Source organism: Manis javanica, unplaced genomic scaffold (genome assembly GCF_040802235.1).
Source record: "Manis javanica isolate MJ-LG unplaced genomic scaffold, MJ_LKY HiC_scaffold_24, whole genome shotgun sequence".
In the NCBI taxonomy this organism is placed as follows: domain Eukaryota; kingdom Metazoa; phylum Chordata; class Mammalia; order Pholidota; family Manidae; genus Manis; species Manis javanica.
The window spans coordinates 2,042,920-2,069,321 of NW_027332170.1; the positions used below are offsets into that span (position 1 = coordinate 2,042,920).

Below are 26,402 nucleotides of genomic sequence, written 5' to 3' on the forward strand. Positions count from 1 at the left end.
CACAGTACAGAATGCAATAGCCAAGAAATGGAGGCAAAGTAGTGTCCGTCAGTAGATGCATAAAGATGTGGTACATATACACAATTGAATATTATTCAGCTGCAAGAAGAAATCAAATCCTATAGTTTCCAACAACATGGATGGTGCTAGAGGATATTATGTAAAGTGAAATAAAACAGGCATGGAAAGACAAGTACCAAATGATTCCACTCATATATGGAGTATATGTACAAGGAAAGAACTGAAGGAGCAAAATTCAGCAGACTCACATAATCCCAGAATGGACTAACACTTATGAAAAGGAAAGTGAGTGGGGTGATGGGTTGGAAGGGATGGATAAGTTGAAAAGAAAGCAGTCATTATTATTAGCACTTATTATGTTGGTAGGGGTGCACTGGGAGGGCTGTGCAACACAGAGAAGACAAGTAGTAATTCTACAGCATCTTACTACGCTGATGGACACTGACTGTAATGGGGTTCGTTGGAGGGACCCTATTAAACATCAAGTTCCTCATATAGTTGCAGATTAATGATACTAAAATTAAAAAAAACAATATAAATTTCACTTACAAAAATGTACTAACAGAAAAAAACCAACCATACACTGTCATTAATCCGTAATGTGCTCACCCTACCCTCTATAGAGATGGGATGTTCGTTCCACCAGGACAGAAAGGACACTGAGATTCTCTATATTAAAAAAAAACATTTATAGCCTTTTATGATTTGTTTAACTGATTTGCTCTTTCATCTGTTAACTGTTCGTGGCTGCCTGCATTAGTGTGTTGTAATAATATATTATCATAGCACTGAAAGAACTGACATTGTGTAGACTGGACACCTATGCTATTTCTACTGTCACTTAACAGGGTAAATCTATTTCTTGATCCTTAACTAGATCCATGGAATACGCACTACACATATGAGCTTTTCAGATTTCTGTGACTTACAATGAAAATCCTGCTTCTCTATATTCCAACCTAAATTCCATCATCATTTACCCAAATATTAAGGAGCAGAAATGCTTCTGGCTTCATGAGCAAGCACTATTTCACAAATAGCTTTGGCATAATACCAAGAAATCTGACTTTCAATTCTTCAAGTTTAGAGTACAATTTCATTTCTACCTCATTAAGTCACAATTGAAAACAAAAAGGCTGAGTTCAACTTTTTCATTTTAATAAAAACAGAATAAATCCAGCACGTGCAGTGGTAGCCCCTAAAACAAATACAATTAGCACTAATAATCTTACAGTGCCGTGAAGTTCAATGTCTCCATTTAGAAAGTGTAAATGTTTTACTAACAACATTCGTTTTTAGTTTGCTAAAAGTTTCACATTTGTTAAAAGTGAAAATATTCCTGGTGGACAGAACATTGAAAAATTCACTCATTATGGGACTACCAAAGATAACCATGGTTGAGGATTGCAAATATGCTAGTTACTAAAAACCAAACCAAACATATACCTTAACAAAACTAACAGAACCTCTTGATAATGTGGATACTTACTTCACACCAGCGTTCACAAATGTTTCATGAATATTTTAAGTATATCAAAACCTTGGCATATTTTAATTTCAAGTTGCCCATTTTTCCTCAAATATTGTCAGGAAATTATTGGCTAGCTACACTGTCAATGATTAATCTGAGTCAAGCTTAATAAAACTTAACATCAAAAGCTCACACTACCCTGAAACACATTTTCACATACAGTGACGTTCAATATTTAAGTGCCAGTGTTTTTTCATAGTGTCCTTTGGTCAAGTTTCTCTAAACTTTCTACGAACACATTTAGGCTTACAAAAATAAATTATGTGTCAAAATGTTCAATGAATATTACACAAACTAGCAACAAAATGTATCTAAAATCTATTGTGTGCAAATAGATTTCAACGACCACTCTGTGGTTACAAGTAACATTTTAGAATCTATAGTTAACAAGCTGCCTTCAACCATCTCCAAGAGACAAAATAAGATTGGAATTTTAGAACACACACACGACGCATATATAAAATTCTCTGACTTTCCAGCAAGAACTTTGTAGAAAGTTATGGGGAAAATGTACAACAGTCTAAACCTCTACACTAAGTGTAATAGCACAATTAAGAAATGACTATACTACTTATGTTTTACAAGTCACAATATGAAATCTCTTGCACTTTATGATGTTTTTGCATTATGCCATCATGAAGATTAACTGGTAAAGATTACTGCATTCCAGACACAAAATTAGCAGAGAATTCAAAGTGGCAGAGGTATTTTTAGGGATGGGATATTATCTTTGGCCAAGTTAGGAAAGAGGCTATAAATACAATGGAATCCTATGAAACTAAGACAGAATTCAACTGCAGTATACAGAAATGACACCTTGTGCAGTGGAGTACGTATTTTCATCCTCTTTGATCTCAAGGATTTGTTTATTACTCTAATCTACAAAGTCTACAAATGTAAGCCATTTTAATATTTCACTGCAGTTTTAACAGACTGTGAGTCTGTATTAAAGCCTGATGTAAAATCCTGCTTATATCCTCTTGACCAAGAAACATCAACACTAGCATGCATTAAAGACTAAATTCTAACCCATTAAGAGGACTTATAAATTGCCATGGGTCAGTCATCTATTTAAATTTCACACATGGCCAGCATCAAAAACATCTTATTAAGAATGAAATCCCCTTCAAGCACCTATCAAACCTCTTAACTTTTCCTAACAGTATGCCCACATTTGCCTAACTTTACCGTAAATTTTAGGAGTTGTACTACTTGCAAAAAGTTTGAAGAATGCTTTGAAATATATATGGATACATTTGTACTTGCCACCTCAACACAGCTGGAATGGCTCAGAAGTTCTAAATGCCAAACCAGGATAGAGTGAGCAAATCACAGTACAATCTGCCACATTTTGAACTAATTCAGCTTTAAGATGTTCTTCCCAGTCTTCCTTTATGAAAATGTCTCAACACAAGCTACTGCCCAAGTTTTTTCCTTTACATTTATATCAAATTGATGATTCCTGCTAAGTGGCATTAGACCTGTGTGCCAAGGTTTGATTTTAGCCCAACCTCAGTATCTTTATTTGAATGACTGACACTTTTTGGGCATTAGGGAGCCAAAGAATATCAAAACAGTAAGTTGTTCTAAGTTTAAGTCACAATTAACAAACGATCCTTAGTCACAAAATTGTAAATGCAGTTTGGGCTGGGAATAAGCAGGAGGGGGGTTAATCCAAGCTACATCAATTAAATCTTTAAATCAACTTATTAATATACTGTTGACTACTGTTTTCTTCTTGGGTCTTTGAGCTTTCAGGGCAATCACAGTTGGTAATTGGACTGCAGTTCTTAAAGCTACACAATATGGTCTGGTTAGTTACATGTGGTTTCCAGATGAGGTTGTTTAAAAGGACGACTTTGTTGCAAAGCAGATTCAATTGCTCCACCAGCTGACAACCTGGAAGCTGTAATTTCCTACTTGTCCATCAACAGGTAGAGAAGCCTCCATAACCGCCTGTCAAGAGATGTTAAAAATAAATTAAGCCAGCACTTTTAAGTAACTTTTTTTCTCAAGTACTTGAAATATAAACATTGTAAAAGATAGCTACAGAATTGGATTTTGTGTTCTTTAGAAAATAAATTTCTCCACTAATTTATTCTTTGAAAAAAAGAAGTCTTTGCCAAAAATATGAAATGGAAAAAATTATGTTACCTCCACCAAATCCTCTGCTGCTGCTGTCACCACCTCCACCACTGTGGCTGCTGCTTGCATGACTACTACTAAAGACAGAACTGGTGGAACCACTGCTTTGTAGATAGTCTCTGGCACCAAATCCTCCACTGAATCTACAATTACAAGGAAAAAGTCTTCTAATGAACAAGAAATTCAATAAAAATGACAATTCCTGTCCCTAGACCCACTATTTCTGAGTTTTCAAACCAATTTCCAATGGGGTCAATTCCTCAAAGAGTGTTCCTGAAGACATGAGCAGTTAACATCAACATTTTTGACTCCACATCAGCCTTGCCAAGGCCAACCCTTATCCAAGTAGGCAAATTGTGCACAGTATTTTACTTAACCCCCATAGAGAAAATAAGAAGGCTGGAAACAATCCGTACCTCTCAGAATGTCCATGACTGCTACCCTTATAGTGGTGTTCATGAGCCATGTTTCCCAACCAAGATTTCACTTCTTGTTTAGCTTCAACAAGTAGATCCAACAAATCCTTTGTGATATTTCTATTTCTTTCATTAAAGAATGAGGTGGCAAGGCCTACAAGAGTCCAAAAATGTATATAATGCCTGGATTTCTGTGAAGTTGCTCAGTGTTTTTACTTATATGCAGAATAGCTATAACTCAAAAATGTGACGTTACAATTCAAGTTAAACTGGAATACAAGTAACTGTTATCTGACACCTGATGGATGTCATGTCCACCTTCCCTTAAAAATAAAGGTTCTAGTATTTCAGATTCTGTGTCAAACTAAAACACTTTACCAAGGTTTCCTACATGTCCTGTACGACCAATCCGATGTACATATTCTTCAATATCACTTGGCAAATCAAAATTGATTACATGCTTCACATTTGAAATGTCTAATCCTCTTGCTGCCACCTGAAAAATAACTTTTGTTAAAAGAAACAATAGTCAAACATGCGCAACCCAAAAACAAAAACGTACTCACGGCCGTAGCCACCAGAATTGGGCTTTTTCCTGAACGGTACTGGTGAAGGGCCTCCTCCCTATCCCTCTGTGATCGATCTCCATGAATACTGGTACAAGCATATCCTTCACAGGATAAGAAATCCTCGAGAGAATCGGCACCCTTTTTGGTCTGCACAAACACTAACGTCAGTGAATCCTTCCCTGAAAAATTATATGGAAAATTTTGTTTACTAAGAGCAACAGGCGTAATTACCTTTTCTAAATATTAACTGGGTTGAATTCTGCACTAGGTAAACAAGCACTTGGAGCTAATAAAAACTTATCACTTAAGAAGGTATGTGAAAGATAAGCTTGAGGCTAAAGAGACCCAAACTGATTTTTCTTACAACTAGCTGACACTATTTATAATTCACCTTACCTGCTGCATTTAAGAGGTCAAGCAAAAATGACCGTTTGTCTGACTCTTCCACCCAAACTACTTTCTGTGTGATGTTTTCAGAGGTAGAGCCAACTCTGCCTACCGTCAGGAAGATATATTCATCCAAGAAATCATGAGCAAGCCACTGAAAAAAGGGAAAAATAAAACCCTGAAATATTATTACTCTAACTTTTTAACTATCTGAAGATACTCAAGTACTTATTAACAAATATGTTCTAAAAAAGGAAGTTGTATTTTTTCTAAAAAAACACCTGTATTCCCTTAGGAAAGGTAGCACTGAACATCATGGTGTGGCGAATACCCTTCCGTGGCATACTGCCTTGTTCAACTATACGACGTATCTGAGGTTCAAATCCCATATCCAGCATCCTATCAGCTTCATCCAACACTAAGTATCTGTAACAAAAAAACACCCCATTTAGGATCTGATGAGAAACTTAGTTGAATATAGTTGTGTCTTTAATTAAGCTTGATACATTTATCCAAAATTCTTACTACACAAAGTACCTCAAGAAACACACTTAGTTCACACAAGCCAAGGAGACAATTACTTGCCTGTGTACAAATACAGGCTAACTGATATTTTTCAAAGACTATGTATAAAGTTGAAATAATTCATGTTTTAATCTCAATACTAATAAATAACTACAAAACGACCACTAATATTAAAGAAGCTTCATCTCGGAGGAGGGGCCAAGATGGTTGCGAGAGAAGGGCAGCGGAAATCTCCTCCTAAAACCATATATATTTTTGAAAATACAACAAGTACAACTATTCCTAAAAGAGAGGCCAGAAGATAACAGTACAAAAAACAGTAAGGCTACATCGACAGCTGCGAGAACTGATCACCTCACGAAGGAGGTAAGATACAAGCCAAGGCCTGGCAGGAGCTGAGCACTCTACCAAACCCAGCCCACCAGTGGGAGGAGAGGAGTTGGAGTGGGGAGGGAGAGGGAGCCCAGGCCTGCTAAATACCAAGCCCTAGTCATCCGCACCAGGATCACAGACACACAGTGCATGGTGCGCTGGATATAAGGGAAATGCAACGGTAAAACATGTGAGCAGGTCGCAACAGCTAGTGCCTTAGGGACAGAAGAAAAGCGAGTGCTTTTTGAAAGACTTAAAGAGACAGGGGCCTCACAGCAGCCAGGCACACTCAGCCCAGCAGCTGGGAATCCTGGGGAACTTCAGGCACCGTAACACTAACACCCTGAGCGGCAGTGCATTCCTGAAACCCCTCATGGTGATTAAACAGCCTCCTGTCAATTACCCTTCCTGAGTGGTCCCGCTGCAGCAGGAGAGCAGCCTGAGAGTAGCTGCGCCCACAGCAGCTGCCCAGGGCCTCCTTCACAGCCACCTGGGCCAGACTCAGAGGCTCCACGGCACGCGGCAGCCCAGCACAGACAGAGGAAGCCGGAACAGGGTGTGAAGGGTAGCTGTTATTGCAGGAGAACACACCCTACGTGCCTGCCTCTCCCCACAGGGCCCAGGGATGCCCCGATGGCTGCACTGCCTGTGGCAGTTCAGGAAATAAAACCAGAAGCTTCTCCTGGTGTGTGGGTGACCAGCACAGGCAGCGGAGAAGGGCAAGGTGACCAACAAGCAGGAAAGTACTTGGTGACACAAGCGCTACCTGCCTACAGCTACCTCTACCAATGTGAAAAGGCGGAGGAATTTGGTGCAGTCCAGAATTACCCAGACCACCCCAAGAGAGGGCCTGGGGAGATAGATTTAACCAAACTCCCTGAAAAACAATTCAATATTAACGTCATAACCATGCTGATGGACCTGCAGAGAAAATATGCAAGAGCTAAAGGATCGAGTTAGGAGGGAGAGTACAGAAATAAAACAATCTCTGGAAGGACTTGAGAGCAGACTGGCTGAGGTGCCAGAGGCTTGTTAATGGAACAGAGAGCAGACAACAGAAACACAGAGATTCTGAGGCAGATACAAGGATCTCCAGGAATGAAAAACCATTCAGAGAACTGTGTGACCAAAGCCAGATGGGACAATACCCACATTAAAGGGGTAGCAAAAAGAAGAAGGAAGAGAGAAAAAGGGAACAGAAGGTGTCTTTGAAGAAATAAATTGCTGAAAATATTCCCAAAAACTGGGGGGACGAAATAGTCTCTCAGAACATAGAAGACCACAAGGGACCCAGGGAGGACGACACCAAGGACACAAGATTAAAACGGCACTGACCAAGGACAAGGCCAGAGTTTTAAAGGCAGCCAGAGAGAAAAGTTCACCTACAAAGGAAAACCATCAGGCTATCGTCAGAACTTCTCAACAGGAAACTTACAGGCCAGAAGGACAATAACATGATATATTTAATGCAATCAAACAGAAGGAGCCTAGAACAATGAATACTGTGTCAAGCACAATTATCATTCAAATATGAAGGATGCATTAAACAATTCCCAGAAAAGCAAAAGTTGAGGGAATTTGCCTCCCACAAACCACCTCTACAGGGTATTTTAGAGGGACTGCTCTACATGGGAGCACTCCTAAGGCTAAATAGATGTCACTAGAGAAAATAAAATCACAGCAAAGAAAGCAGACCAACCAAACACTAACTAAACACAAAAAATGAAATCAACTACGTACAAAAGCGGTAAAGGAAACCCAAGGAGTACAGAATAAAAACATGTAACATATAAAAGCATGGAGGAGGAGGAATAAGAAGGGAGAGAAATCATGATCAGACTGTGAATGTAACAGCTTATTAAGGCAGTTGTTGTTAGACAGGTTAGTAAAAGACGCTACCCTTGAACGTTTGGTAAAACACAAATCTAACGTCTGCAATGGCAATAAAGACGTATCTTTCAATATTCACCCTAAATGTAAATGGTGGAATTAAACCAATCAAAAGACACACAGTAACAGAATGGATAAGAAGAAGCAAGACCCATCTATATTCTGCTTAAGACACACACCTCAAACCCAAAGACATACACAGACTAAAATTCAAAAGATGGAAAAAGACATTTCATGCAAACAACTGGGAGGAAAAAAGCAGGTGTTGCAGTACTAGTATCAGACAAAATAGACTTCAAAACAAAGAAAAGTAACAAGCAATAAAGGACATTATGTAATGATAAAAGGGGTCCAGTCCAGCAAGAAGATATAACTATTGTACATATACATGCACCACAACACAGGTGCACCAGCATATGGGAAACAAATACTAACAAAACTAAAGGAGGAAAGAGAATGCAATGCATTCATTTTAGGAGACTTCAACAGACCACTTACTCCAAAGGACAGATCACCACCACACAGAAACTAAGGACACACAGGCACTAAACAACACACTAGAACAGGTGGACCTAACAGACCTCTACAGAACTCTACACCCACACACATTCTTCTCAAGCGCATATGGAACATTTTCCAGGGCAGACCATGTATGAGGCCACAAAAAGAGCCTCAGTAAATTAAAGAATATAGAGATTTTACCAGCCACCTTCTCAGACCGCAAAGGTGTAAAACTAGAAATAAATTGTACAAAGAAAGCAAAAAGGCTCACAAACACATGGAGGCTTAACAACGTGCTCCTAAATAATCAATGGATAATGACCAAATTAAAAGAGATCAGGCAATATTTGGAGACAAATGACAACGCCACCACAAAGCCCCAACTTTTGTGGGACACGGTGAAGGCAGTTCTAAGAGGAAAGTGTATAGCAATAAAGGCCTATTTAAAGTCGGAAGAAAAATCCCAAATGAATAGTCTAAAGTCACTATTATTGAAACTGGAAGAAGAACAAATGAGTCCAAAGTCAGAGAATGAAGGACATAATAAAAATCAGAGTAGAAATAAAATAAAATTGAGAAGAAAAAAATAACAGAAAAAAATCAATGAAATGTAGAGGTGGATCTTTCAGAAAGTAAACAAAATAAGCCCCTAGGCAGACTTAGTAAGAGAAAGAGAAGAATCTCCACACATCATCAGAATTAAAAGTAGGAAAGGAAAAAATCACGATGGACCCCACCAAAATACAAAGAATTATTAGAGAATACTATGAAGAATCTATATGCTAACAAGCTGGAAAACCTCAAAGAAAATGGACAGACATCCTAGAAAAGTACAACCTTCCAAGAACTGAAACAAGAAAGAAAGAGAAAATCCAAAGACACCAATTACTAGCAACGAAGTTGAATCAGTAATCAAAAAACTACTCAAGAGCAAAACCCCCGGGCCAGGTGGATTTACCACAGAATTTTACCAGACATACAGAAAAAGACAGAATATCAATTTTCATTTCAGTTTTCCAAAAAATACAAGAGGGTGGGCAAACTTACAAACTCATTCTACGAAGCCAGCTTCACTCTAATACCAAAAACCAGGCAAAGACCCCACAGAAAAAGAAAACTACAGACCAATATCCCTGATGAACACAGATGCAGAAATACTCAATAGAATATTAGCAAAACGGAATTCAAAAATAACATCAAGAGGATCATAAACCATGACCAAGTGGGATTCATCCTAGGGGACAGAGGATGGTACAACATTCGAAAATCCATCAACATCATCTACCACATCAACAAACAGAAAGACAAAAGCCAGATAAGCATCTCCACAGACACTGAGAAAGTGTTCAACAAAATCCAACATCCATTCTCGATAAAAACTCTCAACAATATGGATAGGAGAGGGCAAGTTTCTCAACATAATTAAAGGCCGGTATATGACAAACCCACAGCCACAATCATACTTAACAGTGAGAAGCTGAAAGCTTTTCTACTAAGATTGGGAACAAGACAGGGATGCCCACTCTCCCCATTGTTATTCGACATAGTAATGGAAGACTTAGCCATGACAATCAGACAAAACAAAGAAATACAAGGAATCCAGATCAAATCTTCCTGTTTGCAGATGACATGATATTGTACATAAAAAACTTAAACATTCCACCCCAAAACTACTAGAATCAATATCTGAATTCAGAAAAGTTGCAGGATACAAAATTAATACACAGAACATCTGCTGCTTTCCTATACACTTACAATGAACTAGGAGACAGAGAAATTGGGGAAAAAATGCTATTCACAATTACATCAAAAAGATTGAAATACCTAGGAATAAAACCTAACCAAGGAAGTGAAAGACCTATATCCTGAAAACTACAAGACTCTTAAGAGAAACTGAGGTCACTAACAAATGGAAACTCATCCCATGCTCTTGCCTAGGAAGAATGAATATTGTCAAAAAGGCCGACCTCAGTAAAACAATCTACAAATTTAATGCACTCCATATCAAAATACTACAGCATTCTTCAACTAACTGGAAAAACTCTAAAATTCACATGGAACTGCCAAAGACCCCAAACAGCCAAAGCAGTCCTGAAAAGGAAGAATAAAGAGGGGGCATTTTGCTTCCCAACTTCAAGCTCTACTTCAAAGCCACAGTAATCAATAAAATTTGATACTGTCACCACAACAGACCCACAGACAAGTGGGACAGGATAGAGTCCAGATATTAACCCAAAAATATATATTCAACTAGTATACGATAAAGGAGCCATGGATATACAATGTGGAAATGACAGCCTCTTCAAGAGCTGTCATTTGCAAAACTGGGCAGATAGATAAAAGAGAATGAAACTGCATCATCATCTAACACAATTTACAACAATAAATTTGAAATGGATCAAAGACCTGAATGAAAGTCATGATACCATAAAACTCTCAGAAAAAAACATATGCAAAAATCTACTGGACATAAACACAAGCGACGTCTTCATGCACATACCTCCCCAGGCAAGGGAAACAAAAGCAAAGATGAACAAGCGAGACTATACCAGGCTGAAAACTTCTGTACAGCAAAGGACACCACCAATAGAACAAAAAGGCATCCTACAGTATGGGAGAATATGTTCATAAATGACAGATCCAATTAAAGGGTTGACATCCAAAATATATAAGAGCTCATGCACCTCAACAAACAAAAAGCAAATAATGTAATCCAAAAATGGTCAGAGGAGCTGAACTAGAGAGTTCTCCAAAGAAACTCAGATGGACAACAGAAATATGAAAAGATGCTACACATCACTAGTCATGAGAGAAATGCAAATGAAAACCACAATGAGATATCATAACATGGTGGTATGGATCACCAGCACCAAAAAAACAAATGACTAATGTTGGCGAGGTTGTGGAGAAAGGGGAACCCTCCTACACTGCTGGTGGGAATGTAAATTAGGTTCAACCATGTGGAAAGCAGTATGGAGGTTCCTTAAGAAACGCAAAATAGAAATACCATTTGACCCCGGAATTCCACTCCTAGGAATTTACCCTAAGAATGCAGCAGCCCAGTTTGAAAAAGACATACACACCCCTATGTTTATCGCAGCAGTAGTCACAATTGCCAAGAAATGGAAGCAACCTAAGTGTCCATCACGAGATGAATGGATAAAAAAAAACAGTGCTACCTATACACAATGGAGAATTATCCAGCTTCAAAAAGAAAAAAATCCTGCCATTTTCAACATGGATGGAGCTAAAGTTTATTATGCTCAGAGAAATAAGCCAGGAGGAGAAAGACTGGTACCAAGTCATCTCACAAGTATGTGGAGTAGAAGAGCTAAGAAGAAACTGAAGAAACAAAACAGCAGCAGACCCAAAGAACCCAAGAATGGGCTGACAGTTACTAAAAGGAAAGGGACTGGGGAGGATGGGTGGGAAGGGAGGGATAAGGGGGTTAAAAAAGAAAGGGGCATTATGATTTGCATGCATAATATGCGGGGTGGTGACACGAGGAGAGCTTTGCAACAGAGACAGAAGTAGTGATTCTACAGCATCTTCGTATGCTGATGGACACTGACTGTAATGAGGTTTGCGGGGGGAGGCTTGGTGATGGGGGGAGGATAGTCAATATAAAATTCCTCATGTAACTGTAGATTAATGATACCAAAAAAAGCTACATCTCAGATACAGAAATTAACTTACTTGCAGAAGTCTAATCCAATTTTTCCTCTTTCCATCATATCCAGTAGACGCCCTGGAGTGGCAACTAACAAGTGACACCCACGTTCTAAATCTCGAATCTGCTGACCAATATCAGCACCACCATAAACCACACAAGGGTGAACTCTAGACCGGTATGAAAACTGTAAGCAAAGGATTCATTGGGTAGTCAGAAATGTATCACTAATTAAAAACAGCAACAATAAGTAAAATGCATATTTACTTTTCTGGCTTCCTCATAGATCTGTACAGCCAGTTCTCTTGTAGGAGCTAAAACTAAGGAAACTGGGTATTGTTTACGGCGTCCATACCTTCCAATTTCCTAAAAAGGAAATTTCATGAATTAAACTTAAAGACCCAAAGTTTGTTTATTCTTTAAAAAATTCTTGACATCAAAATTCCCTCTGTAATGTAAAAATTACATGCAAAACTGGCTTTCTGTAGGATAATCAGACTGAAAACAACATTTAAAAAATGAAAATATAGTACACATCACTTAGAAAGAAGGGTCCCAACAAATATTTTGGTAAGTCTTCCAATGAAAAAACTTCTTACAATGATTTCTTTACCTTCACAGCCCTCAAAGCCTTGCCTGGACCATCTCCATAAATCTGACTTAAGATGGGTAAGAGAAATGCTGCTGTTTTTCCAGAGCCTGGAAGAAAATAATTTTATGAAGTATTCCAAACACCCTCTTGGGTAAGAAAATTTTACTCTATGCCTGATTTTCTGGAAAACATAGTATGTTTACACAGCAAAGCAAAAAGTGCCAGCTGAGGAACTTCTGTGAACATTTTACACAATGCACTATTCAAGTCTCTGCATTTTAATTTACACAGAAACAACCATTTTGCTTTCTCCTGCATCCACTTCCACTTCCATACTGTTTTGGTATATACACTGTTGGAATGTGAAGCAAGAGTCAGCCATTCCAAAGAGTCCAAAAGAGGGTTCTCGGGGCCAGCATGTCTCTGCCGTTGGAAAACTGCAGTTGTTTCAGGAAGACTCATTGAGAAAGCAGGCAGTGGCGTTAACTTAAAGGCCACAATTAGGTACAAAAGATGGGCAAGCATGGTAATGATTGGGTTAGCCAAATCTGAACACAGTGGACACAATCAGTGTGACAAATCAGATAAAGGTGGTTGGCTAAAACCTCTCCACCAAGTGGACGCCTGAAGCAGTTAGTTTGTGACATGTGCATTAACTGTTGTAAAACTTACTATACACCTAGTGTAAGACATATATAACAGTGATTGAGAGAAGTTATATCAACTTTAAATTCAAATGACTCAAAATTTGTAATACATCCAAGCAGAAGTTTTAATACTGTTCTGCCATCTATAACCCATCCTAAATTAAGAATAAATTACTATTCCCGCCCTCCTCCATACCCCAATTCCCAAAATACTCTCTTCCTCTCCCCAACCTAATTGTTATGGATCACAGGATCTTCCCTTGTTCTGTTGCAGCAGTATCAAACTGACAATTTGTTACAGACCTCCCCAAGATACCCTGAGGAGACACACTGATTCCATCCAACGGATCCAAAGACACAGGTTAAAAGAGACGTCACCAACTAACCTTTACCTAGCTCAAAACCAAGCTAATAAACACAGTACTCAGGTGTCCCTACACAATGTGCTACTTTTAGCACTAGTCTAGGTAAGATACTGACTTCTAAACTGCATCAAGTGGGCTTACCTGTTTGGGCACAAGCCATCAAGTCTCTCTTTTCTTTAATAATGGGAATGGCATGCTTTTGCACTGGAGTTGGACGAGTGTAACAAGTAAGCTCAATGTTCCCCATGATAATTTCTCCCATCTCAACATCACTGAACTGTAAAGAAATTTAACCAGATCAAATATACACAAAATGAGAAATACACTACCCATTGTAATTTGTTTTATAATACAAGAATGGAAGAAGCCAACTAAATGACTACCTACTCATGACAAGATTACTTCTGCTTTCATTTTAGGTAAAATCATCATGGTATTTTTTAAGAAAGTGGACTAATGTACAAACAGTGTTGGTTCTTCCTCAGACACATTTTTCTTTCAGGATTACTGATAATGGTAACATTAAAAAATACCAGTTTCTCCTTTTTCATAATCCAATGAAGTTTTCAGTAGTAACTTTAATAAAGAATTGTTAAAAAAGTAAAACAAAGTCACTTACACTTTCAATATGTGGAGGACAGTTATTTCCAGTTGCCTCTACTGGTATATCATCATACTTCTCAAAGTTAATCCCAGCGTTTCTTCCAGAAAACAGTTCCCTGAAACCAAATTATTATAATGCAGAATTATACTAGCTAGTAAGTTGTCATAACAATCAACACCTTTCATAAACTCACTGCTCCAAGCGTTCACTTGGTGGAAGTGGTTTTGACCAATCATCTTCATCTGATCTGTCACGCCAACAACTTTGTCCACTGCATTCAAATTTGCTAAAGCCAGTGCTGACATGACTGCCAACACCATCAGAGCCACTTTGTCCACGATCATCAAACCTAACCAGAACAATTTGCCAAAATATGTCATTTAGCCAAAACCATGTTATCATCTTTCTAGAAATATATATTAGTTAAACATTTTTGTCACAAGGACATTTCAGATGCCAAAACTCAATATTAACATCTCAATTTGTGAAATAAGGTCCTCTACTTAAAACCAATGGTTATACATAGTGGATACATTTCCAATTTTAGAAAACCAGCATTGTTCTTTCCTTTTTTTAACAATTGTGCAGCTTAGAACAAGTCTCAGATGCTAAAAATTAAGTTCTACAATACATTTAACTAGTATAAACTTTACATTTGAATTTTGAAACAGATTAACCCACAAATGTAAGAGAAGAAAGAAAAGAAAGAATCTTAGTCTTGTTTGTAAAAAATAATACAGGAGCAAATAGATACTAAATTCGTGAGATCAGTTTATCAAAATTGTGCAATCATAAAAAAATGTTTAAACCAACACAAAAAAATCATACGATTAAATAAATACAAATAACACTATCAAATCGCATATTTCTACTGCATGTAAATGAACATATTAAATCAATAAAGATCTTTGAGCTAACAATACTACACCAACATTTGCTTAAAATTTGCAATAGAACAATGGTCCATTAATGATGACGAAAGATCAACAAAATAATATAGTAATTTACCTTCCCCTTGATCTACTTCCATGATCACTGAAGTAACTGGGCTTTTCTCTTGTATCTCGAGACCCAAAACTGCAGTAGGCATCCTTATCTTTACAACTCCACCCTGATCGGTCTTTATCATCTAATCCTCCCAAACAAACAAACAAAAAAAGAAAAAAAATATGACATAATTCTGATCTTTCCAAATAAGGAGGTTTTTCAGTCTTCTTTTAAACTTTCAAGCTTGTAGGACACCAAGGGTCAATGGATTTACTTATGTAAAACATGGGAAAAGAGAACTGAAAGATTTAGGTAGTAGGTTTTCACCAGCAAATAGTCCTTCACTGCCTTAAATCCTCTTTTCTGCTAGAAATTACTGCAGTAAACAAAGTAACCTCATGGTCTTAACAACAATGCACTAAATGAACACACCCTTAAAAATTAGGTTTACATGTAACTAAAGTATATTACTTTTACATTGACCATAAGACACACAATTTATATTCCATTCAAGTATCATGGTTTGCTATACTCCAAAAACCTAGGCTTATTCCAATAAGATTATTTTGAAAAGACCATAGTTAATACTACTTAAAAGCTGGGCCTGCTCTCTCAGAGAAATTTCAAGTGCCTCTCCCAAATCTTTACCTTCAGAAATAAGTAAGTAGCTAGGGCAACTCTACCGAAGCATTTTAGTTATGCCCACCCCTAAATATCTCACAAAGCATTATACAAAACGAGGTAAATTTAAAATAAGTATTATTGCCAGACAATACACCTTCTGGAATTCCCAATTTAACTAAAGGTTAATTAATCTGAGGTATTGTTAGTAGCCTAGGGAAAACAAAATGAATAGATACACTACATGATTACTGAGAAACATGTCAGATATACTAGGACAAAAAGTTTCAAATTTTATAATGGCTGAAGCACTAAATTCTAGGAACTGAATTATGCTTTATCTACTTCTTATGGGATCTATATAGTAAATAAGTGGCATTGTGAAAACAGAACTTAGTCAATTAGAAGACTTGGAGAAGGCAACTTGGTAGGAACTTTATCAGCAGTGATATAAATATGAGAAGTCAGTTGAACATCTTCAATACATACGCAATGTTCTAGCTTACTCTTACAAGAAATAAATTAAGAGAATGTAAACAGCGTGAAAAGAGTTTTAATATTTCTATTTGACTTCAGTGCACTTTTCAAATGTCTTCAAAGGTTTCCACATATAAAATAAAGCTACCTGTATTCAAAAACTACCACTGGATTTTTTGAAATGATCCTCAACTTAAGGAATAAACCACAAAACATTTACAGCGGGTAGATTTTTCAGGAAGAACTCTAAATTATGAAACATGTACCACATTTGTCAAAACTTTTAACAGCCTCTGAACTTCCAGAAAGGTTCCTCACTCTGTTCTCATGAAAATCTCCCTGTTTTTGAATTTACCTTACATGAGGTATTGGTAAGCACCTCCCCATTTCAGTATTAAAAAACCAAACAAACAGTTGGTGTAAACGTTATTTGCATAGGTACACTTACATAAACTATTGTCAAATAGTAGAGTACAACAATGTTGGATCAAGCTTGGTGACAACACAGGTATATCAAGGAAAAAAGAAAACTCCACTATCTCCCTTGCCTAATTTCCTAATTGGACAAGTCTCTAAGGCACATCTACAGACATTGAAAAGTTCAAAGTAAACTCACTCCACAAGCTGATAAAAACCAGAATCAGACACTTTATTAAATTTATAGCTCCACCATTTGCCAGATGGATGAGCCACAGCCATTAGCAGGCTGACTGTTGAATTTTTAAGATCTGTCCCAAAAACTTCTGAAGGTACTGACAACTCCCTTTAAAAACACTTAATATGCTCTGGATGCTATGCCAGCAAGATACACTGAGGAGAACTCATTAACACATTTCATAACTCTGCAGTTACTTTGAAAAAAACCCCTAACATTAGCTAAATTACCTTCTGGTAGACCTACACACACTTAAAAGTTTAATTCAGGAAAACTACAGACCTCAAGCTATAGGTTATCGTCTCCCTTACTGAAATACCCTCAAACCCTTACTTATTTACCAGTCCTTATTCTTTCCTTTCAGCTTTAAGTATTTTTCCTGACCTTTCCCTTCTTTCTAAAATTTCAGTCACCCAAGTGGTTCTAACAATATATTTAATAAGCTATCGCCACTCTACATTAAGAAATCAACAGTAAAATATATTCAGGATTTCCATAACATTTTAGGCAAAACCTTTCAAATGAAGCAGTTCAGGCAAAAAGCTAAGATCAGACAATCTATCCAACTTACTAAAGTGCACAAGCTTGTACTCCTGCAATTAACTATTCTACAATAAACCTGCTATCAGGTGGCTTAATACATGTGCAGTTTTAATCTACATATTTAATACAGACACACACATTTTCAAAGTGAAATCAATCATGTTGTCAATGTTTATAGATACAGCCCCAGACTAGTGGGAACTGTTAACAGTAAAATTATACTAGTGAAAGTGGGTCAAAAGAAGTAACTCTCAATTACTTAAAATTAGATGAACCTTTTCAAAGTTAGGAAGTGCTTGTTCTTGAACAAGAGAAAACGTGTACAGACTTCCCAGTTACCTCATTTTCCCTAGGCTAAGTCATCTCTAAGCATACAAAATGCTGGATACAAAGTTGCTTTTAATCACGTACCTTTAGATGCTTCTCTGTTCCTTAAGTGAGGAGGTATATAACGCCCTTCTAAGCGAAAAACAAAAATTAAAAGCCCATTATAGCATCCAACACACAGCTTTTTACAAAAGCAAGCTTTAAAGCCTCCCTTAAAAGTTGTTTCGCAGTAGGTAATAAATACCAAAAAATAAATTACTACTTAATTAATATAATTTTTACCCTAAAATTGAAGGGTGGGAGACAAGTCTGGAAAATTGGGAACATAGATTAAGAAATATTCCTCATATCAAATTCAGTTCAGTTACTAATAATTACTTAACAAACACTATAAAGGGCTATCTCTTACTTAACTTGCATGAATTCTAACATATAGCAAGTATGACCATCACTGTAAAAACCTAAGAGTATATCCTCAAAAAACATACCATCTGAAAAAGATATTTCATGCAAACCATAGGGAGAAAAAAGCAGGTGTTGCAGTAGTAGTATCAGACAGAATAGACTTCAAAACAAAGAAAGTAACAAGAGATAAAGAAGGACATTACATAATGATAAAGGACTCAGTTCAACAAGAGGATGTAACCTTTATAAAAATATATGCACCCAACACAGGAGCACCATGATATGTGAAACAAATACTAACAGAACTAAAGGAGGAAATAGAATGCAATGTATTCATTTTAGGAGACTTCAACACATCATTCACTCCAAAAGACAGATCCACCACACAGAAATTAAGTAAGGACAGAGAGGCACTGAACAACACACTAGAACAGATGGACCTAATAGACATCTATAGAACTCTACACCCAACAGCAACAGGATATACATTCTTCTCAAGTGCACATGGAACATTCTCCAGAATAGACCACATACTGGCTCACAAAAAGAGCCTCAGTAAATCCAAAAAGATTGAAAATCTACCAACCAATTTTTCAGACCACAAGGTATAAAACCAGAAATCATACTAAGAAGGCAAAAAGGCTCATAAACACATGGAGGCTTAACAACACACTTCTAAATAGTCAAGGGATCAACGACCAGATTAAAATGGAGATACGGAAATAAATGACAACAACAACACAAAGCCCCTACTTCTGTGGGACAGAGCTAAAGCAGTCTTAAAAGGAAAGTATATAGCTATCACGGCACACATGAAGAAGGAAGAATAATCCCAAATGAATAGTCTAACATCACAATTATCGAAACTGGAAAAAGAAGAACAAATGAGGCGTAAAGTCAGCAGAAGGAGGGACATAATAAAGATCAGAGAAGAAGTAAACAAAATTGAGAAGAATAAAATAGCAAAAATCAACGAAACCAGGAGTTGGCTCTTTGAGAAAATAAACAAAATAGATAAGCCTCTAGCCAAACTAATTAAGAGAAAAAGAGAATCAACACAAATCAAGAGCATCAGAAATGACAATGGAATAATCATGACAGACCCCTCAGAAATACAAAGAATTATTAAAGACTACTATGAAAACCTATATGCCTTTGCTGGAAAACCTAGAAGAAACGGACAACTTCCTAGAAAAATACAACCTCCCAAGACTGACCAAGGAAGAAACACAAAAGTTAAACAAACCAATTACAAGCAAAGAAATTGAAACAGTAATCAAAAACTACCCAAGAACAAAACCCTGGGGCTGGATGGATTTACCTCGGAATTTTATCAGACACACAGAGAAGACATAATACCCATTTTCCTTAAAGTGTTCCAAAAAATAGAAGACTAGGGAATATTTCCAAACTCATTCTATGAAGCCAACATCACCCTAATACCAAAACCAGGCAAAGACCCCACCCAAAAAGAAAATTACAGACCAATATCCCTGATGAATGTAGATGCAAAAATACTCAATAAAATATTAGCAAACAGAATTCAACAGTATATCAAAACAGTAACACACCATGACCATGTGGGATTCATGCCAGGGATGCAAGGATGGTACAGCATTCGAAAATTCATCAACATCATCCACCACATCAACAAAAAGAAAAACAAAAACCACATGATCATCTCCATAGATGCTGAAAAAGCATTTGACAAAATTCAATATTCATTCATGTTAAAAACTCTCAGCAAAATTGGAATAGAGGGCAAGTACCTCAACATAATAAAGGCCATATATGATAAACCCACAGCCATCGTCATACTAAACAGGAAGAAGCTGAAACTTTTCCTGTGAGATCAGGAACAAGACAGGGATGCCCACTCTCCCCACTGTTGTTCAACATAGTACTGGAGGTCCTAGCAATGGCAATTAGACAGAAAAAGGAAATACAAGGCATCTAAATTGGTAAAGAAGACATCAAACTGACATTATTTGTAGAAGACGTGATATTGTACTAAAAGAACTCTAAAGACTCCACTCCAAAACTACTAGAACTGGTATCGGAATACAGCAAAGTTGAAAGATAAAAAATTAATACACAGAAATCTGTGGCTTTCCTATACACTAACAATGAACCAATAGAAAGAGCAATCAGGAAAACAATTCCATTCACAACTGCATCAAAAAGAATAAAATACCTAGGAATAAAGCTAACCAAAGAAGTGAAAGACTTATAACTTAAAAACTATTAGACACTCTTAAGAGAATTTAAAGAGGACACTAATAAACTCATCACATGCTACTGGCTAGGAAGAATTAATATTCTCAAAATGGCCATCCTGCCCAAAGCAATCTACAGATTCGATGCAATCCCCATCAGATTACCAACAGCATTCTTCAATGAACCAAAACAAGTAGTTCAAAAATTCATATGGAAACACCAAAGACCCCAAATATCCAAAGCAATCCTGAGAAAGAAGAATAAAGTAGGGGGGGATCTCACTCCCCAACTTCAAGCTCTACTACAAAGCCATAGTAATGAAGACAATTTGGTACTGGCACAAGAACAGAGTCAAAGACCAGTGGAACTCATTAGAGACTCTAGACATTAAGCCAAGCATATATGGTCATTAATATTCAATAAAGGAGCCATGGGCATACAATGGGGAAATGATGATGCTGGCAAAACTGGACAGCTACATGTAAGAGAATGAAAGTGGATCACTATCTAATGCCATGCACAAAAGTAAATTCAAAATGGATCAAAGACCTTAATGTAAGTCATGAAACCATAAAACTCTCAGAAAAAAACGTAGGCAAAAATCTTTTTAGACATAAACATGACTGACCTCTTCTTGAACATATCTCCCTGGGAAAGTAAAACAAAAGCAAAAATGAACAATTGGCACTATATTATTAAGCTGAAAACACTGTACAGCAAAAGACACCATCAATAGAACAAAAAGGAACCCTACAGTATGGGAAAAAATATATTTGTAAATGACAGATCTGATAAAGGCTTGACATCCAAATTATATAAAGGACTCACCCACCTAAACAAACAACAAATAATCCAATTAAAAAATGGGCAGAGGAACTGAACAGACAGTTCTCCAAAAAACAAATACAGATGGCCAGCAGACTCATGAAAAGATGCTCCACATCGCTAATTATCAGAGAAATGCAAATTTAAACCACAATGAGGTATCACCTCACACCAGTAAGAATGGCTGCCATCCAAAAAACAAACAACAAATGTTGGCGAGGCTGTGGAGAAAGGGGAACCCCCCTATACTGCTGGTGGGAATGTAAATTAGTTCAACCATTGTGGAAAGCAATATGGAGGTTCCTCAAAACGCTCAAAATAGACTTACCATTTGACCCAGGAGTTCCAATCCTAGGAATTTACCCTAAGAATGCATCACTCTACTTTGAAAAAGAAAGATGCACCCCTATGTTTATCGCAGCACTATTTACAATAGCCAAGAAATGGAAGCAACGTAAGGGTCCATCAGTAGATGAATGGATAAATAAGATGTGGTACATATACACAATGGAGTATTACTCAGCCATAAGAAGAAAACAAATCCTAAAATTTGCAACAACATGGATCGAGCTAGAGGGTATTATGCTCAGTGAAATCAGCCCGGTGGAGAAAGACAAATACCAAATGATTTCACTCGTATGTGGAGTATAAGAACAAAGGAAAAACTGAAGGAGCAAAACAGTAGCAGAACCACAGAACCCAGGAATGGACTAACAGTTACCAAAGGGAAAGAGATTGGGGAGAACAGGAGGGTAGGGAGGGATAAGGGCGGGGAAGAAATGGGGCATTATGATTAGCATGTATAATGTGCTGGGTGGGGAAAGGGGAAGGCTGTGCAACACAGAGAAGACAAGTAGTGATTCTACATCTTACGATGCTGATGGACAGTAACTGTAATGGTGTTTGTGGGGCATACTTGGGGTAGGGGAGAGCCTAGTAAACATAATGCTCTTCATGTAAGTGTAGATACATGATAACAAAATAAAAATTAAAAAATTAAAAAAAATACACCATCCTACTATGCTGATGGACAGTGATTGTAATGTTGTATGTGGGGGGAACTTACGTGATTGGGTAAGTCTAGTATACATAATCTTCTTCATGTAATTGTACATTAATGATACCAAACAAACAAACAAAAAACACAGATCTGAGGGGAAAAAATTCACTAAATCAACTCCAATTACCCAAAAATAAGGCTTTGTTTCTATTCTGGTAAATGAAGTCCAAGTTAATTAAAGAGCAGGGAAAGGAAAATGACGGTAAGAATAGTGTGTGTTACCTTGACTTTTTGTTAAGTGAACAGCCTGGTCTATCACCAAGGAATGAAAACACTTAATCTACATAGTAGAAGAAAAACGTCAGTTTTATACCTTAAAACTCAAATTTTAATCTCTAACTTTCAGACTGAATCAAGTATCCCAAACCGTTAGAATTAAATTATTCACATAATGGCAAATACCATTACATGAACTAACCACATACTTGAAGAAGTTTTCAAAGGGTATCCACTGCTTTCCTGCAAGCCTGAGCCCAAGGTGAGATCAGCTGCCAAATGATAAACCACCACCAATTCCTCTCCCTACCCAAACAGAAATGTCTATGAAGTCCTCAAAACAGGAAATCAAGCCAACTCTGCTTCCCCAAAGAACAAAATTTTTCAAGAGCTAACAAAGAGATCTAGAAAGATTTTAAAAAATTTAATACAGCTGACATTCTATTTATTTTATTTTGGCATCGTATAATTACATGAGCAACATTACGGTTACTAGATTCACAGTACCACGTCCCCACCATACAACTGACATTTTAAATTCTCACTACCACCTAACAACCCATACGGCCTAGTTCTATTTGTCTCAGATTCTTCATGGGAAATAAATGGCAGTAATTTAACACATAAACAAATACAGTTTCTGAACAATATGGTATCAGTTCAGGTAATTTCACAGATAGAACATGTTTCCCACTTTCTTCATGCTTGTCCAGGAAACAACAAGAAGAATGTATTGTTACTACATTAATTTTCTTCTAAACCAAGTTACCACTCAAAAAGAACCACAAGTCTCTTACTGTGCAGACTTGTCAATGTAATTCATGTGGAAAACAGAAGGGAAAAAAGCTTAAATTTAAAATTAGCAAATACAATGACATGTAAACATTAAGCTAATGAAGATTTTAGAGAGAAAAAAAATTACTTACTGCTTGTTGTACTTCCTCCTTCACTTTGATTATCAGAGGATTTCAGGTCTAGACCAGCAAACTGAAAGATAAGATATTAACAGCTCACATGCTGACACACGCATTACTACACTACTAACGTAAAAATCAAGTATAGGTAGCATTACAAACAAAATACAAAATTCAACACTTAACATTCCCTTTAACCCTATATACAGGCTAGCTGCCCTGCCTGCAGCTGTTAAGAATGCCTTTTAAAAATTTTAAGTATAGTTGATACACAGCATACTACTGATTTCAACTGTACAACATAGTGATTCAATACTTATACCCATTATGAACTGCTCACCATGAAAAATGTAGTTGCTGTCACCAAAGATACTAAAAATTACTTATAAACGCTACAAAGGACAAATGCAAAAGGCAGGACGCCAGAACCCCACTACAGACAGCTCAAACACCTTCATTCAAAGCAATTTTCCCTGCAAAAATTTTCCTTACTAAAAGATCTTTAATTATCAAACTAAATTGTTAATAATTTCTCAAAGCCACTCGTTTTCTGCTTGGTATTCTTTTAAGCCTAAAAACATCTACCCGACAAACGTTTAGCACAATTTGCAATCTCCTTAAATCACCTTATCTCAAGACTGATCAACTATTCAATTCGGTTATTCCCTAAGCAGAAACCCACCCCTCATCACCAACTGGCAGTTAAGCATTGTGGCACTTTAGTAACACTGGATCATTCAACTGAAAAGCAGTTATTTCTCGCATTTCAGGGATTATATATAGTGTGGCACAACTGACATTTCATTCTTGTAAAAGTCTGTGTTCAATCTCAATTCCTACCTGCCAACACACTGGTGAGATTTCAACACCATAGAAAATGGTTATTCCACTTTGTTGCAGTGTAATTAACCAAAGAAGCTTAATTAAGTTCTATTTAGAAGCAGAACAGTTATATACACCAAACAACAACAACCACCACCACCACCCACAAAGAGCAATGAGGAATGTCACCAAATGTTACTAAGACAATAATGTTTATAAACACTGGGGTAAAAGTTCAAGATAACATTACCAAATTACACCAAGGGTCAACATTAACGCATTAAATCTGAATGATCACTTTTCCTGGACGAATTTGTTTACTACTTAATTCTAATGAGCCACGGGGTGTAGTTTTTCGAGAGTTAAACAGATTCCATTTGCACAGAAAATTTTACACGTCTGAATGCCTTTGCTCTAGATTTATGTTCAACTTTTGTTCTCTTTTAAACACGTCAAATCTCATAAAATTGCAGGCTTTTAACATAACGCATCGTTAGCAGGAAAACATCCTCATAAAAGCAAGCGGTGAAATCTATCAAATCCCTTAACTATACATGTAACTAAAATTTAGGCACAATTAGTGTCATTAAGATTCTTTCACAATTTAGTAGGAGTTTGTCAGTTTGTGTAAAAAGTTATGCTCTATAAATTCCTTCTACTAAACGTGGAAGACATAAGGTGTGCCTTCAAAGTGCAAAACGACTCACTGTTTCTCTGGAGAAAACACAGAAAAATGAAATAGAGCCCTCCTGGCTACTCAGACTACGTATCCTTTCCCCCATTCCCAGTATTTCGGCGAAAAATGTATTCTACTTAATTAGGGAAATCCTTAGCTTTGACTATTTCAAGGTTTCTCTCCTTAGGCACAATAAAGTCAGTAACAAAAACCTTATCTACTCAGCTGATCCACTGTCCAAGTATTTCTCGTCTCGTTAACCCCACAGTTGAATAATTAACAGAAGGACACGACCACCACAATGTACCACTCCGCAAATACACACGGCCCATGGCTAAACACTCATCCCGCGACTTTACTGATTTAGGAGAGGGAGTAGGGCAGCACTAGATGCCTAACCTCCCAAGAGTCTTCCAGCCTGCGTCCAGCTTCCCTTATCTCCAGTCACCGGTTAAGGGAGGCACACAGAGGCCGTTTGTCCCTCGTCTAGTGACTCTTCGGCTCTCCTGCATTACAGAACTTTCCACTACCGAAACGCGGCCTCGTCTTCGGCAGCACCCGGGTATTACAAGGAGGCTGAAGGCCCGCAAGACAAAACTAAATAACCGATGCATAGTTTATTTTGTAGTCAGTCATTCGGCGGCCCCGCTCCCACCGACCCAGATCGGGTGGGCCTGAGCCTGGTAACCCGACCACAGCGAGGCACAGCCAAACAGCCTAAACAAAGGGGCCGCCGCCATTACCGCTACGAGACGGCCCCACTCCTTCCCGACGCTCTCCCATTCCGCGGCCGCCAACTACTCTCATCCGCACACCAACGACACTGCCAAGCTTTAATCAAGGCCGACCAATGACAACCAGGCCCCTCGTACCCCTTGGCGTACTTCCATCCATCTACTAATTAGTTATCGCAGCACACGCGCACACACACAAAAGCCGCCACTGTGGGCAGCCGGGTAAGATACCTGAGGGGAGCCTGTCCCAAGCAACAGTGAAACTCGGCAATACTGCCGCCTCTGCACAAGCTTAACAGGGTTTTTTTCGTCAGCCTAGACGCCCACTCACCGCAGGCACAGACACCCAGGGGAAGGAAACTTTAAGGCGTCTAGTTTCCATTACGCCATAGGCTACCTTAAGCAGGGAAGGGGGAGCACGCACAGCCCAGAAGGCACATTTCGGCTTACCCGCTGGTCCAGCTTGAGCTCACTCATGCCAGAAGGGAACCGACGAACCGGAGCTTTTCACCTTCCATCCAGCGTTGTCCGTTCTGTGTATTCCACTTAGGTTCTCTGGGGAACCACCCTCTTTACATATACATGACTAAATCTCGTTAGATCTGCTTATAACCTCGCGGGATCTCCGGTTAATCGCGTTCCCGAAAGCCCTCAGTACTCGCGAGAGCTTTATTACTTCCGTCCTTCG

The 26,402-nt window shown here is 37.8% G+C and overlaps 1 protein-coding gene across 1 annotated transcript; it reads right to left on the bottom strand.

The window, feature by feature from the left end:
* Positions 1–1,201: 1,201 nt before the first annotated feature.
* LOC108388574 (ATP-dependent RNA helicase DDX3X-like) lies at positions 1,202–26,402 on the bottom strand. The gene is given in 18 exon segments (XM_073228296.1): positions 1,202–3,481; positions 3,483–3,508; positions 3,707–3,840; positions 4,114–4,267; positions 4,492–4,609; positions 4,680–4,861; positions 5,079–5,223; positions 5,351–5,495; positions 12,054–12,214; positions 12,295–12,393; positions 12,641–12,726; positions 13,773–13,908; positions 14,251–14,350; positions 14,429–14,584; positions 15,244–15,364; positions 17,930–17,977; positions 23,495–23,555; positions 26,165–26,402. Coding segments are annotated over 18 exon segments (1,953 nt in total). The 5' UTR covers positions 26,192–26,402; the 3' UTR covers positions 1,202–3,427.